General features: G+C 52.2%; 1 protein-coding gene across 9 annotated transcripts in view; it reads left to right on the plus strand.

Moving 5' to 3' along the window:
- Positions 1-15897, plus strand: part of TENM4 (teneurin transmembrane protein 4) — a 1425092-nt gene that overhangs the window by 1165535 nt on the left and 243660 nt on the right. For all 9 annotated transcript variants that reach the window (XM_044944048.2, XM_045165964.1, XM_045165965.1 and 6 more), the window contains 2 exons: positions 9462-9560; positions 11160-11395. In XM_044944048.2, the coding sequence (XP_044799983.2) occupies positions 9462-9560; positions 11160-11395 (335 nt within the window). The remainder of the gene's footprint in view (positions 1-9461; positions 9561-11159; positions 11396-15897) is intronic.

Raw genomic sequence — 15897 nt, forward strand, 5'->3', positions numbered from 1 at the left:
GCGGGGCTGTGCTGCTTGCCCACCACCTGGCCTGTCCTGGGCAGCAGGGTCCCAGGGATCCGACTCTCTGGCTGCCAGAGAGAAGGGCCATGGGATGGAAGGGAGAGAGCACTGGGGCTTGGGAATCAAGCAGCTCTGAGGTTCAGGGCCACCCTGCTGCTCACTGAAGGTGTGAGCTTGGTCAGGCCTCCCCTCTGCGCCTCCCTTCACTACACCACAGGGCTGCCGCTGGGTGGAAAGCGCTGTTGTAACAGTAGGTGAGAGCTGCTGTGTCTAAGCAGGCTGGCATGTGGCAGAGAGCAAGCTCCCAGGGTCTGATTTGGGCCCACACCTCCGCCATTCCCTTCCGTGGTTCGGTCCCCCTCTGCCTGGCGTGGCACCTGCGTGGTGCCATGGGGACCACCTGGGGACGAGGCAGGAGCAGCCAGTGGGTAGGTGGCTGCTCAGTGACCATCTCCCCTGCCTGCCTCTCCTCCTCCCCTGTTGGCCTAGCCCCTCTATCCCCAAAGCCCTAACAAGCCCTAACATGGATGTATTCGAGTGTGTGTGATAAAATAGTAATCCTCACAACTTGATGAAGTAGGTATTATTATTGTGATCCCAGCTGACAGGTTTGGAAGCTAAAACTCGGGATAGGTGACTAGTTTGGGTCCCATCACAGTCCATGCACAGCTGACATTTGAACCCAGGAGCCCCAGCTCCTGAGTATAGGGCCATCTCCCTGCACCCCCACCACCTGCTGCTGGGCTGGACTCTGCCTCTCCTTTCTCCCAGCCTCCTAGGATGCTCCTTTCAGCTCAAGGATCTCAGTCAGCCTCAGTTTCTAGCTGTCTTCCTTCCCTTTGCTACATCACTATTTTTCCCAAGTAGAGATGATTCTTTTAAGATTGTGAAAACCATACAAGCCCACTGGGGAAAGCACAGAAAGATATAAAGATGAAAATTAGACGCACCCGCCAGCCTGCCACTCTGAGACACGTGCTCTTGACTTTGGGGGACGTAGCCTTTCTCTACTTGCTCTGAACCGAGGACAAAGTGTCCCAGGCTGGACGTTTGGAACCTCTTACTTTTCTGCCCTATTTCTCAAAGTAGTGGGAAACAGAGATTTTAGCCTCTCAAATCCCTGTTCCTTATCTGGGAAGAGCACAAAAGTCATGTCACATTTAAGGAAGTGAAGTTAATCCACACATGGGAAGCGGACCCATCTGACTGTGCCTGGCACATGGCTGTGATACTCCCACCTTGAACTCGTGGGTCCAGTGAGAAAAAACCAGCATCCTTTTGTGTCTTTTCACCCCTCGTACAGTCATTTTTGCCTAAAGCACATTTCTCATAGGTATGGCCTAACCCCTTCCCCAGTCTCTTAATTAATATGTCTGTTGACAGCCTTTAAAATCATGTGTGACTTTTCCCTGCGTGCTTCATTTGCTCTCTTCATGGACAGAGTCAGATAATTGTGCGCCTTCCTGAGCAGAGTAGCTTAATTAGATCCCCAGTATTCCCAAAGTGCTTGCTGAATGACAGCGCACGATCAAAGGAAGCCAGCAAGTAATCAATGGCTCTCGTTCTCTGAACGGAGTGTGGCAGCCACTCCCTCTGCTTAGATGTTTGTGTTTCTCACATAGCATCAAAGTAGGTGGTTCTCCAAGTTTCTCAAGGGATAGGAAGACAGAGGAGAGGACCAGCAGCAGGGTCGGTCTCCTGATGGCTCTTGGAGATATGAGGGTGGTCCCAGCTTAACTCTCCTGCCTGTTCAGCCAGTGCCCACGTGCCCTCTGTCCTCCCACTTCCACTGCTCAAACCACAGGAACTTTGTTTTCTCTCTTCTTAACCCTTTATCATTCAACTGATATTTTATAGAGCACTTAGGAAATAGAAATAAGCAAGAAAAGAAAGCTACCCATATCTACCACCAGATGGTAATCATTATTAACATGTTGGCATATGCTTGTGTTTATGTAACATTTTCTTGTTTATCTAAATCCATACACATATATAACATAATCTTGTAAATTTAATATTCAGTGTATGTGTATATTGATGAGTGTATACATATGTGTATTATCAGTATTTCAGCAAAACCTTGGGCCTCACATGCCCCTGTGCCTTTGCACATATTCTTTGCACAACTCTCTGCCAGAGTCACCCTCCTCCTTCCTTCTTGGTCTAGCAAAGTCCTACTTGTCCTTGAAGACCCAGATGAAATGTTGGAGGAAGGCTTCATCTATGACCGCAGAGTTCTGTGCATCTAAAAATAGCCTGAAGCTGGGAGAGTTGCCTAGTACAGTGGATAAGACGATCAGAATTCTGGCTCTTAGTCCCAGCTGGTCAACAGCACAAAACCAACAAGGTAGAGTTTGTGAGGGAGCCATGTCAAGTCTGGGAGATAAGATCACAGGTAGCTGACCAACTTGGTGAGGTGGGAAGGATGCAGGCTTTATAGATCAGATGGATGTAGACGCCTACCTTGGCTTCAGCGCTTCCTGGCTGGGAAAATTCCTTAACATCTTTGAACCTTGATGTCCCCACCTGTAAATTGGGATAAGATGTCATATGTCTTAGCTTGGGAGCTAATATATGAGCACACCACACAGTGCCTGGCATTAAAAGACATGCCATAAAAGTTGTTTCCCTTTTTCTCCCATGTGTATCTGCTCCCCATATCAACCCTGTGAAGAAAAAGTCATTCAAAAATATGTATTAAGGTGCTGCTCACCAGAGGAGTTGAGAGGAAATTGTGGGTTCTCTGTCTTCTTTACTTTGAAACAGTGAGTTTGACCCTGACATTTTGAGGGCACAAGTTGTTCAAAGCACAGGTTTAAAGGTCAGATGCATCCTATGATCAGACCCTCACCCCAGTGCTCACTAGCTGCGGACCTAGACCTTACAAGTCTTCGTCTCTACAGGGGAGAAAGTGCTAGTGAATTCCTGTTCTGATGATCTATTGCTGCATAACCAACTACCCCAAGACTTAGTGGTTTAAAGACCATCAGTTGATTGTACTTCACAGCGTGAGTTGAGAGTTCAGGAAGAGCTCAGGTGGGCTGGCCCTCTGCTCCACATGGGGTAGACGGGAGGCGGTTGTGGTGTCTGGCTGTTGGCTGAGCTGATGTGAAGGATCCAAGATGGCTTCACTCATGTGCCTGACACCCTGGGGGAGACCGCTGGGAAGCTGGGCTTAGGTTAGGGGCGCCCTCTCCTTCTCATATGGTCTCAGGGTGTCTCTCCACATGGCAGCTCAAGGCTCCACTGTGCTGAGACAAGAAGCCGTTGATCCTCCTAATATTAGGCTTGGCCTGGAACTGGCATGGTATCACTTCTGTCATATTCTGTTGGTCAGAGCAGTCACGGGCCAGCCAGCTTCAAGGGAGAGACAATAGACCCCATTTCTCAAAGCGAGAAGAGCTGAGAATTTTCATCCTCCTTGAGTCTACCATACTGCCTCATCAAGATGTTGGAGCAGTTACAAAAATAATGTCTGCATAGGTTTTAGCATACGCGCATGCTCAAGGGCTTATCATGTAGTTATTTGTTGTCCAGTAAATATTCAGCAGCACCTACTGTGTGCCAGAGAACAGACTCTAGCAGTAGGCTAGAGATCAGCACCGGAAATGTGTTTTAACTGCCTTGCCTCAGGATCCCCCAGTACACAACACAGCCTTGCCGCCTGATGGGGGCTCGATAAATATTAACATACAAGCGAAATGGCGTGAATGAATGATGGAGCAAATGAATGGATATGTACACTCACCTGAGGCCTGAGCAGGGCGCAGGGGAGACGTCCCAGGGGCCCTGGTGCCAGGGGACAGCCTGGTGAAGAGCAGGAGTCCCCGGGGAGAGGCAGGGAGGAGAGGCGGGCCGGGGAAGACACAGACTCAGCTCAGCCCAGGGAGCCCCAGAGAGCAGGGCCTGTTTGAGACGGCCGCCCTGAACAGCTTCGCCAAGGACCACCAGCAGGTGGGCCTCCCTCCCGATGCCAGAGAAACAGCCACAGGCCCCTCCCTAATTGTCACACCGAGTCTTGGTTGAGGGTGAAAATAAATAGCGGAGCAAATAGCCTCACAGCTAGTAGAGTGACCAGGAGGGGTTTCTCTTGCATGCCGGCAGGAGAAAAGAGGCTACCAGGACAAAGAAGAGGAAGGACTTGATTGACCTGTTCCTTTCCCTGCCCCGCCCCGCTATGCCACTGGCACCCCCCAGGGTGACCGAGGCCCCCAGGGAGGAGGGAGATGGGGTCTAGCTGTGCTCCCCAGAACTGGGCTGCGATGTTGCTTTAAGCCCTGCAGGTGCGACTGTGGTCCATTCTGGTGGGAACCACGTGTTGAGAGTCCCCTAAAACCCAATCCCCTTCTTTCACCGTCTGAGGCATCAGATGTGTGATTGAGTTCACAGGGCCTGCCTGATGAATAACCCGACGGGCTCCTGTCGGATAAAGGGGAAGCCAGAGCAGAAGGTAGCCAGACCTCAGCTCTAGCTCATCTGATCACAGGCCTGGTCTGGGAGCCTGGGGCCCACTCCGCGGCCACACTCCACTGGGGGAACAGCCATGCCCACCCCCAGCGATGGGAGGCCATCCCCTGGTCTCCAGCCCAGCCCTGACGCGCTTCCCAGAAGGGTGCACGGTGTCTCCTGGTGCTCCAGGCCAGCTTCTGAGCACTGCTGGGAGCTGACGGAACCCCACGGACTCTGTCATTTGGTGGTTCAGTCACAGACATGACACAGCCACTGCCACGCAGGAAACACAAGGTCTAGTGAGGGAGGCAGACCCATAAGTGAAGGAAGGTAGGCAGGGCTGTCTGCATAATGCTCTGACCAGGGAAGCCTCCCAGCAGAGAGGACGGTGGGACCGCCCCCTCCCCTGCTTAGAAGCACCAAATAATAACCATAACAAACACGAAGAGAGTCCATACTGAGTGTGTTAATGAGCTCCCAATCAGGGAAGCTCATTAGAGACTCAGTGCCCAGGGTTTTATTGAGGGCTGGTCACATGGACACCTCACCTCCTGCCTGGCATGTATCCAAAATCCAGACTCCCAGAAGGAAGGCAGGTGTTCAGCATAAACCCTGGTGTTTATGCAAATAGTTGAGGCTCAGTGAGTCAGTCCCTCTTATCAGTTGATGGTGGGAACCTGCCTGAACCCTAAGTTCCCAGACACCAGACAAGCAGACACACCAACCTTAGAAGCATGCCTTTAAAAGGATAGCTGTCAGTACTGCCATCTCAGTTCTTCTGCACTCCTCTGCTATCTAAGCTCTTCTGCACTTAGCTCTTATTACCCTCCTCACTGGAGAAGTGAAGAATCTGAAGAACAGAAAACTTAAGAAACTTATCTAAGGAGCCACAGCCAGTGAAGGGCAGGGCCACGATCCATACCCGGGCCAGCCTACTCGGAGTTTCTGCCCCAACCACTGTCCAGTGCTGCCTTTCTGATTATTACAGGTAGCGTCCTGGGGCATGTACGAGTGGAATTTCAGGGGAGAAAGGAATTCTGAGATGAGAGTTATGCAAAGGCCGGGAGAGAACTTGGATTTTGGGGGAGAGGGCTAAGAGTTGGCTGAAGTGGGAGCTGCAGGGCTTCCCTGTGGAGCTGACAGTAAATAGGGATCAGTGACCCTTGAGTTCCATGAGCAGGAGGGCACACTTTACCCTGTGGGCCCGGGGCCTGGAATGGTAGACGTGTCCTGCCTGTCCTGCTTTATCGGCGGCTGTCCCAGGGCCCTGTGGGTAGAAACCTGGTCCAGGACAGTGGGCTTGTGGTGAGAAGACGGGCTGTGGAACGGGGTGGTCCCAGAAGAACCACTGGCCACTGTAGCTCCCCACCCACTTCCTCTCCCAAAGCCCTGTCTTCTGTGTTTGGGAGGCAAGCTCAGCCAGCCCTGGGTGAAAGAGATGGAACTCCGCTTCAGGCAGCTCAGAGATTGATCCCGGGCCTTCCCCCTCAGGCTTCGAAGGGAGCCAGTCCCCTCTCCTCTCTATGAGGAGCTCTAAGTACAGTGCCCTCTCCAAGCCCTTGGCTGCTCTTTCCTGATAGGCAGCTTGATGAGGTCGGAGAGATCTAGGTTTGAGTCCCATCTCTAGCTTTTCATTGCTGTGTGATCTCAGGCAGTCTCCTAACCTCTCTGGGTCTCAGCTTCCATATCTGTAAAATGAGTTAACAACACCCAGCTATGAGAGGGTCAGATGAATCTGGCGGCCATACCTGAGCTCCCAGCAGCAGTGAGCTGGAGACCCGGCAGGACTGTGACCCAGGGAGGGCTCAGCAGCTCAGGGTCCCCATCAGGAAACCCTCATCACATTTATGTTTCAAAAGAACCAGAAACCCAGATGTTGTGGGCAGAGGTAGACACAAAATGTACTGGGGACCCTTGAACTGGGCATTGGGACACCGGAGCTTTCATTCCAGCTCTGCCACTGACTTGCTATGTGGGTGGGAGTAGGACATGTGTCTCTCTGGGCCTTGGTTTTCTCAGAGTCAGATGAGACCTAATAAATTGACCCAGAGCTCAGTTTTGAAAGTATGGAATAAGGCTTGTTATTTTAAGGCAAAGGCTTCCCAGGTGAAACAGTGGTAAAGAAACCGCCTACCAATACAGATGATGCAAGAGATGTGGGTTCAATCCCTGGGTTAAGGAAGATCCCCTGGAGGAGGGCATGGCAACCCAGTCCAGTATTCTTGCCCAAAGAATCCCCATGGGTAGAGGAACCTGGCAGGCTACGGTCCACGGGGTCACAAAGAGTCAGACATGACTGAGCACACACACAGAGCACAGTTCAAGGCAAAGTAGCATCAGAATGGGCAGCATTTCAGCAAGTGCGCATGTACCCCCAGGTTCCTGAGTGATCTAAACGATTGACCTCGGAGTTAGTGTGGATGCTGACGCTCTCTCAGGAAATGACAAGCACTCTGTCCCTCTAGAGACCCTTTTCTGTCGTGTTGCCTTTCCCCCTGTTTGAATGGATCTGTACTTTCAGGAGGTAGTTGCCCATTCTCTCTCTCTCTTCAAAAGTTTCCTTTAAAATTACAAAATTAAAATGGCTCTTATTCCAGACACTGGAAAATCCCCACTGTTAACGTTTTGATCTTTATCCTTTGTCCCTTTTCCCTGAATATATTTACTTGCTACTGATGCATCCCCTGGAGAAGGAAACGGCAACCCACTCCAGTATTCATGCCTGGAAAATCCCATGGACCAAGGAGCCTGGTGGGCTACAATCCATGGGGTCGCAAAGAGTCAGACATGACTGAGCGACTTCTGTGTTGTGTGTGTGTGATGCATCTTAAAGATTAGATTTGACGGTCTAAGAGCACAGTCCTCAGCTAGTGATACAGGCCAGACCCCGTGTGTCCTGGTGAGTGTGCCACGTGGCCACTCTCAGGCCCCAGGAAGGCAGCAAGAGCTCAGCTCTGGGGTCCCTGGACAGGGGAGTGAGGGCCTGCCCAGGCTGGGCAGTATAGACTATGAAAAGACTGCAGATGTCCTCCTGAAATGCAGGGAATAGAGGAAATAATAATAAAACACCCCCTGTGCTACCCTCAATTAAACACCAACTACATGCTCACGATATGCCAAGCACACTCCCCTTGGTATACCCCATCACCCGCAGTAGTCAGCAAATATTTGAGTTCTTTCTACCATCTGTCAGGCACTTGCAGGCCAGGGGCTGAGAGAAGCAGACCTTCCTCATCTCAGGGCCTGTGTGCTTCCCACTGGGTCACACGAGCTCCCATCAGAAGGCCTCCCTGCCTGGGGGCAGAAATGGGGCCACTCCGAGGGACTTCCGCTCCCCTGTGGGAACTCTGGGCTCTGTGGGATGCCCCAGGGGTGGCTTCCAGAACCGGCTGCCACCCAGATTGCTAGGTATCCCCCACCACGGTGGTACTCAGAGGCTCGGCTGCAAAACAGTGCTGTCTGAGCCCCTACAGTCCCTGGGAAGGCCAGTGGAATGGCGCTCTGAGACAGTACTTAGAGCCCCTCCTTTGCGAGTCTGTGGGGCTGGGCAGGAGCAAAGCCACAGGCTGGGCAGGTTATGGGCAGAGAGAGCCTGAACGGGCCTGAGCTCCGATGGCAGACAAACTGAGGCTTCAGTCTGGCTCTGCCACTTGCTTACTATATGATAGAACCTTGGGACTTCTCCAGGCCGTGCCATGCATGCTAGCCTACAAAACAAGGATGCAGTGGAGACTTTGCAGGGTTGTTGGGGAAGAAAGATTTACACTGGATAATAGTTGCACAGCTCTAGACAGTGGGAAGTATACAGTGGATCTAGGGTGCGTGCATACTAAGTTCCCCGGTCCTGTCTGACTCTTTGCAACCCTGTGGACTGTAGCCCGCCAGGCTCCTCTGTCCATGGGATTCTCCAGGCAAGAATACTGGAGTGGGTTGCCATGCCCTCCTCCAGGGGATCTTGCCAACCAAGGATCGAACCCACGTCTCTTACGTCTCCTGCATTGGCAGGCAGATTCTTTACCCCTAGCACCACCTGGGAAGCCGAGATGTAGGTTAGGTAGCCACTGTTATGGCTAGCCTTGGTATTTCTGTAACCTTTGCCTAAACTTTGAAAATACTTCCAACATTCCTCAGTTGTTCCTATAGCAACCTGTGAGTTTAGCAGTATTAGCCCCATTTTACAGATGCAGTAGTATAAGATTAGAAGAGGTTACAGTGTCTACACAAAGTCACACAGCAAGAATGCGGCAGAAAGGGGGCTTGAATTTAGTTTTCCAGTTCTCAAGATCTGGTCAAAGTCAGAAAGATAGTCTCTGGCAGGGCTGGCCCCAAAAGGTGACTTTCTGCAGTCAGTCCTTCCCTGAGGCACAGACAGCAGGGGGTATCTGCCACGGGCTTGCTCAAAACAATTCAAATGAGGAGGCAGCAACCCTGAAACATCGGGAAACAAGACCCCACACACTTGTGTGTGAGTGGCATCACTTAGCAGGCACAGTTGAGACCAAAGTGGCGAGTGTGTCGACCTTCATTCTGGGTCCCAGAAGGCTGCAGTCCATGTGGGGGACGAAAGAGCCCCCCGTCTCTGTGGAGCTCTGTCCCTGCCAATCAGTCATCACCCAGGTCCCCGCACTGCCAAAGGACCCATTCCCTGCTCTGTACATTGGGGACGACACTGCCTTCCTTGTACCGTGCCTCTCTTAAAGACCTGAGATAAATGGATATCATGCGCCTAGCTCAGCACATAAGCCATAATCAGTCTTCGCCAGTCAGAGATGCGATGTGATGCACACAGCTGGCAGACCTACAGGTTTGTATGGAGGGTGCTCCCTCCAGATGCTCTGGGCCAGGCAGGCCCTGGGCACCGGGGGCTTGCCCACAGCCCCCTCGCCTGGAAACCACGCCCTGCTGGTCTCATGCCCCGCTGCACCAGTCAGCCACTGTCTGTGTTTCTCTACTCTCCCCTTCATCGATGCATGACTCATGGCTTCATTCATGTCTCCATGTGTGTGTAGAAACCTAGGCAAGCAGCCATTCCTAGGGACATTGCAGGACAACCTCATTGAGATGGACATTCTCAGCGCCTCCCGCCATGATGGGGCTTACAATGACGGGTAGGTGACGTCCCCATGCTCCTCCCCTCTGTGTGTGCTCTCCCTGTGGCTCCTGCTCTTGCATGCTGACCCTGAGACCTTTCCCTGGGACCTCCTGGGGGAAGTGATGAGGCCATGTTGCATGCCCATCCCCAAGTCTGTGCTCAACTTGCATGAGTTTATCTTTGGAGTACCCTATCCCCCAGCATATTAACAGCAGTCTTGTTAATATGGTGCTCCCGGCATCTCATTGGCTGCCTCTGACATCCGGAAGCCATCTCATGTAGCCGCCTCTATGCAGCACAAGCCCTGTGTTGTATGTATGCTGGCCCTGGTGTTGTATTCTGTGGCCCGAGGCCTCTTGCACCCCAGCAGGGTACAAGATCCCTCTCAGTCTTACCTTCTTCCCTAAGACTTTGGGGGCATGCGGTACAACCAATGCACCTCGTTTCCCAGGCCCTGTCCCAGTCTTCCCATGGCTGTGGTTAAAGACAGGCTGTGGAGGATTTCCTGGCACCTAGTTTGGCCACAACCATGTGCTTTGACCTTGCCATGCTGCCCTCAAGGCTATGGCCAGGCTGCAGGACACAGTTGCCTGTCTGTCCTCTGCCGCAGCTGTTACCAGGGGCCTGGAAGGCAGCAGACTGGCTTCTGAGCAGAGTTCTTTGAAGGCATTTGCTGCCATTCGCTGTGTAACAGCCACTAAGGGACTCTTGACCTTGGCAGAGTTTAGTAGTGGTTTCTTGGTTCCCACCCCTACCAAAGTGAAAGTGAAACTGAAAGTCACTCAGTCCTGTCCGACTCTTTGCAACCCCGTGGAATATACAGTCCATGGAATTCTCCAGGCCAGAATACTGGAGTGCATAGCGTTTCCCTTCTGCAAAGGATTTTCCCAAACCAAGGATCGAAGACCCAGGTCTCCCGCATTGCAAGCGGATTCTTTACCAGCTGAGCCACAAGGGAAGCCCAAGAATACTGGAGTGGGTAGCCTATCCCTTCTCCAGAGGCTCTTCCCGACCCAGGAATCCAACGGGGGTCTCCTGCAGTGCAGACAGATTCTTTACCAACTGAGCTATCAGGGAAGCCCAACTCCCTCTAAAAAAAAAAAAAAAAAAAAGTTTGTATTCCATTCCTCCACCATGGTATAAAAGCAAAGGATGTATTGGAGGGAGAGGAAAAGCTGGCGGTTTCATAATCTCTGGGGGAGGGGCGGGGGGTGAGGGCAGAATAGGATTTTAGGCGTTTTCCAAGTTACTGCAATAATTTTAGAAGACATCTAGTTCCTTCTCCAAGAAAACAGCATCCCATCCCCCCGTGGCTTCCCAGGAAAAGGATCTCGGCACCCAGCCTTCTGTCCAGCTGGGGTGGGTTCCCCATGGGCAGGGCTGTCCCACCCGTGTTTTCGTGGAAACGTGTCTCCGTGTGCCCTGTTCTGTGGTCCGGCACATGATTTTCCTTTTTCTCTGTCCCTCCGTCTCCTCCGTGGCGGCTCGCTCTCTCTCTCTCCGTCTCTCTAGGCTCTTCTGCATGCTTCTTCCACCACTGCCTCCACCCTCAGGTCAGTGTGGGCTCCCGGGGTGCCGGCTAACCCTGCCGCCCCCGGCTTCTCTCCGTCCACAGGCACTTCCTCTTCAAGCCGGGAGGCACCTCCCCGCTCTTCTGCAGCACGGCGCCGGGCTACCCGCTGACGTCCAGCACGGTGTACTCGCCGCCGCCCCGGCCCCTGCCCCGCACCACCTTCTCCCGCCCGGCCTTCAACCTCAAGAAGCCCTCCAAGTACTGTAACTGGAAGTGCGCGGCCCTGAGTGCCATCGCCATCTCGGCCACGCTGGTCATCCTGCTGGCGTACTTTGTGGGTAAGTAACCCCCCCGCCCTGGGGTCCCTGGGGGCCCCTTTGGCCCAGAGGGCAGAGACCGAGACACCTGTGGGCGTTCAGAGCTTGCAGGGTGAACCGTGCGGGCCAGGCACCCTGGGCCGGCCGGTAACAACACCCCCTGCACCTCAAGACTGTTAAGGGGGGCTCTGGGACCGTCCCCTCCTCCTGCATGTACACCAGGAAGGTGGTGTGCGTGTACATCCTGGATGTACATCCTGTCGGCCCCCTTGTGTGATGGAAGCCTGGCATCGGGCACCAGCACTCAGGACTGGCTTTTGAGGTGGTCGTCTGTGACATGACTGTCACGGGTGGTAGTCGCTAGAAATGAAGTGGCAAGCTGGGAGGCTCGACAGCAGGCTGGCCTCTCCTGTGGGTACCACACTGCTGCAGCGAGGAGCAGGGAGGAGGCCGCGGGCCCTGGGGCTGGAGGGAAGCTGCCACAGAGTGGGCTGTGCTGACCTCAAGCCAGGAAAGCGGGTCTGAAGGTGAGGGTCTGGCTGGGCCTTCCGGGGGAGCCGAGGTCCAGTGGGAGACCGCGGTTGGGAAGGGCCCCCGTGAGCGGTTGGCACTGGCTGAGGGGGCACACAGGCCGGGGGCGGCACAGACCAGCCTGCCTAGCTGACCTCAGGGCTCCTACTGTGTAACACGCTCCTCTAGGCCCACCGCCGTGCCTGCGACACCCCCACTGCACGCTCTTCTGATGTGTTTGCAGCACAGTCGGGTGTCCTGCTTCCGACCCCTGCCTTTGGTCTCTGGTCTGCTCCCAGGAAGGATGTTACTCCGGAGAGAGGCGTAGAGTCCGCTGCCTCTCTGTAAAGCAGCCTGTTAGTAACGGCATCCACCAGGGTTGGCTTAACCCTCTGTCCTTCCCAACCTTCCGATTCTATCATTCTAAGATGTACGGTAGGTGAGGCCAGCTTGAGAAGGCCTGGAATCCACGCTCGGGCATTCTGAGATCCTTCTGTTAGCAAAGGAAACCTGGCTGTGTAAACCCAATAAATAGATATGAAACTCACTGGCAGAAGCCAGAGGAAGGCAGAGCGCTGCCCACTGTGGAAAAGGACTCTGTGACAAGCAAAGTCACCATGGACGGGAGAGGACTGTCCTGAGGTAGTGAGCACTATCGCAAGGAGTGATGGATAGAGCGTGGCTCCCGCTGGTTTGGGAGGAAGAGACTCAAGCCTGAATGGGGGTCTGGGTGATGTAAGCTGTAAAGTCACTTCGCTCTCAAGATCTTTAAGTAAAAACAAGTAATCAGGAAGATGATAACCCTCCGAACAAAGACTCCTTAAGCACCTGGAGCTGCAGTAAGCCTTTTCTGGCATGTCGGGTCTCTTCGCTTGTGAAGATTGGGTTGGAGAATCTCGTGGCATCGAGATCAGGTTGGCATATGTGTTTATCTGCTCTTCTGTCTGATTGATTAGCTGTGGCCGCCTTGAAAAGCAGTGCTGAGAAACCTCCCCAGGCTTCCTTCAGACTCCGTGGAAGAGTCTGTGACTGATGGCTGATGTCTGTTGTGGTCACAGGAGTGGAGAATATTGATGACAAACCAAGTATTAGCCACCCCTGCTCTGGGTCGTTGGGTGAAAAGGAACAGCCAAACTGGGAGCAGTCAGCTCCCAGCCAGGTTCTGCAAGAGCTTCAGAATTGATATAGATTGGGTTACCGGGGAGGCTCGTGGGGTTCCAAGCACGGCCACCTGGCACAGCAGTTTGTCCGTGGCATCGCCAGTACTGTGACCCCACCGACCACTAGCACAGCCCTTGCTTTTTACTGACGTTATTATATTTCATAGATGAGTTGATCTTTTTTTTTTTTTTGGCTAATCCCAAACTCCTAATTTACCCCCCTCCCCACCTTTCTCCTTTGAGAACCATAAATTTGGTTTTTTAAATTTATTTATTTTTATTTGAAGGATAATTGCTTTACAATATTGTGTCGGTTTCCATCGTACATCAACATGCATCAGCCATAAGTATATACATGTCCCCTCCATCTTGAACGTCCCACCTCCCACCCCATCCACCCCTGTAGGTTGTCATGGAGCCTCAGTTTGAGTTCCTTGAGTCATACAGCAAGTCCCCACTGGCTGTCTGTCTTACATATGGCAGCGTACACGTTTCCATGCTACTCTTTCCATCCGTCCCACCCTCTTCTCCCCGCCGTGCCCACACATCTGTTCTCTATGTCCATGTCTCCAGTACCGCCCTGCAAACAGGTTATAGATAAGAAGGCTTTTGAACAAGCAGCGTCACTGTTCATCGAGAGACAGCAACTTGTTTTGTGTTAAAGTCGAAAGGTTTATACTATACACTGTGTAACTTAGTTCAGAAAGAAAGTCTAAGTCTCTATATATTAAATAACATTTCTTTCTGCCATCCATCCCATGGGCTTCTTCCTCTCCCATTTAGTAAGACTATATCATCAACTATGTAAAAGTAGGGGCTACTGCGGGAGCTCATGGGTTTCCTGTCTAGGAAGAGTGCAAATAGTGCTTAATGACCACTAAGCAAGACAGAGGTTTATTCATTGAATAGGGCTCATTACTGGAGGACTTTTCATTTTCCTTCCTGCATTGATAATGTCAAACTCCAAAAACAGTCACAACCTAGAACCTGAGAGTTACGTTTTATTTGGTGGGAATTTTTAGGACGTCACGCCTGGGAGACAGACTCTGAATAACCCTGACATAATTGCTCCGAGGAGGTAGGCGGCAGGGTGGGAGTCAGGTTATACAGAAGTTTGCAGCAAGGGACGGGTAGTCTGAATATCAAAAGATTGTTGTTAATTAAGGAAAACCAGGTATCTCAAGAAATTTGGCACTTTTCTATGTATGGGGGGATGAAAGAGGCTGGGCTCACTGAAATCATTCCTCTCATGTATCTCGGCTATCTGAGGTAGGCATCCTGCTTCTTGATTTTTCGCGTCCTTATTCCTTGTTCACCGTAGGGAGTAGCAGCAGCTGCTGGATCATAAGCGTTGTTCTCCCTTTTGGGTGCCCTCAGGGCTCAGAAATTCACACTCGGGGGCCTGAAGTTGCTGATGGCTGCAACATCCTTGTTTACTGATATGACAGGAAATACTCCATTTCAGAGTAGTCTTAGAATCTACAATTTTGTGAATATTCTTTTTCATTCAGCAAACCAAGCAGGTGCCTTCTTTGAGTCGGGCACTGTGCTTGCTGTGCGAGGGCCGACAGCCTGTCCCCTACTCCTGAGGTGCTGCTGGCTTAGAAGCGGCGATTGATCCAGCGTGACCCCGTAGTATATTACCTGTGACATGGGGAGCAGCAGCGGGAATACCAGCCCCCTCCAGAAGGGACCCGAGGAGGCTTCCTGGCAAAGGTGCTGTTTTAGCTGAGTCTTCAGGTCACAGCCAGAAGTAGACAGGAAGGAGAGGAATTGCACACCAAGGGATGTTTCCAAGTCTTGAAAGAAGGCCATCTGGTGGCAAAGACATTTTCTAGTTGAAGACTTTGAGGGGCATGGGGGCCACAATTGGAGCTAATGTAGGAGAGAGTGGTCAGATTCTGAAGATCACTGTGGAGGCCAAGTTCAAGACCTTACTGGATGGGCAACAGGGAACCCCTGAAGGGCTTGAAGCAGTGGCAGGGCACGTTTGTCTTAGAAAGTTCAGGGTGGAGGGAGGAAGAATGGGCCCTACTGCCTAAAGAAGTCAGGAGAAGATGAGGGCTTCAACTCAGAGGGTGACAGTGTTGGGGGGGAGGGGGGTGGTTGAGGTCGATTTGGGAGAATTTGGGTCTCAAGTCAGGAGAGGTCAGTCCACTGAGAAGGTGTTCCTGCCGAGAGTAAATACACCCTTCTGCCAAAGCCTGAGGTATATAGACAACTTAAAACAGGAGTTTAGGATCCATAGCCAAGGGCCAGATCAGAGAGGCAAGCCTGGGGGCTTCCCTCTGTTAACCCGGAGACTCAGCAAGGAGACTTGGGGGCAGAGCTCACAGCAGCCTGAGAGTCTGGATTCCATTGCCAGCTCAGCCACCGAGCAGCTGTTTCTCCTTGGGCAACTTACTTCTCCCCCCGAGTCCTGATTTCTCCCTCATAGTCCACTACCTCGGAAGGATGCTTCTGAGTTTGGAGGAAGAGTTAGCTAAGGCTGTGAGTGCATTGAGGGTGCCAGCTGAGTCCCACGAGTCCTCAAGGGCTGGGTTGGCAGCCTTGTCCTTGCTCTCCAGCTGCTTGGCTCTCCAAGGGCCAAGGGTGAGCTCTTGTTGACTTGGCCATCATCTCAGGCCGTGATGACTAACTTGTAAGGATCTATCAATTATTCAAAATCAAATTAATTGTCTCTGCCGCGCACAAATATCCTTCACAAAGACTTTTGCCAGCAGACCAGCTGATCTCATCAACAGGCAAGAAGCGCAGATCTTTAATTAGATTTTTGATGAAAAATTGTGTTTAATTTCAAGTATAATCAATTATTAATTACTGTAATGAGCGAGTCTGACTGGGTTTACTAAT

The sequence above is a fragment of the Bubalus bubalis genome, chromosome 5, assembly GCF_019923935.1.
Source record: "Bubalus bubalis isolate 160015118507 breed Murrah chromosome 5, NDDB_SH_1, whole genome shotgun sequence".
NCBI lineage: Eukaryota > Metazoa > Chordata > Mammalia > Artiodactyla > Bovidae > Bubalus > Bubalus bubalis.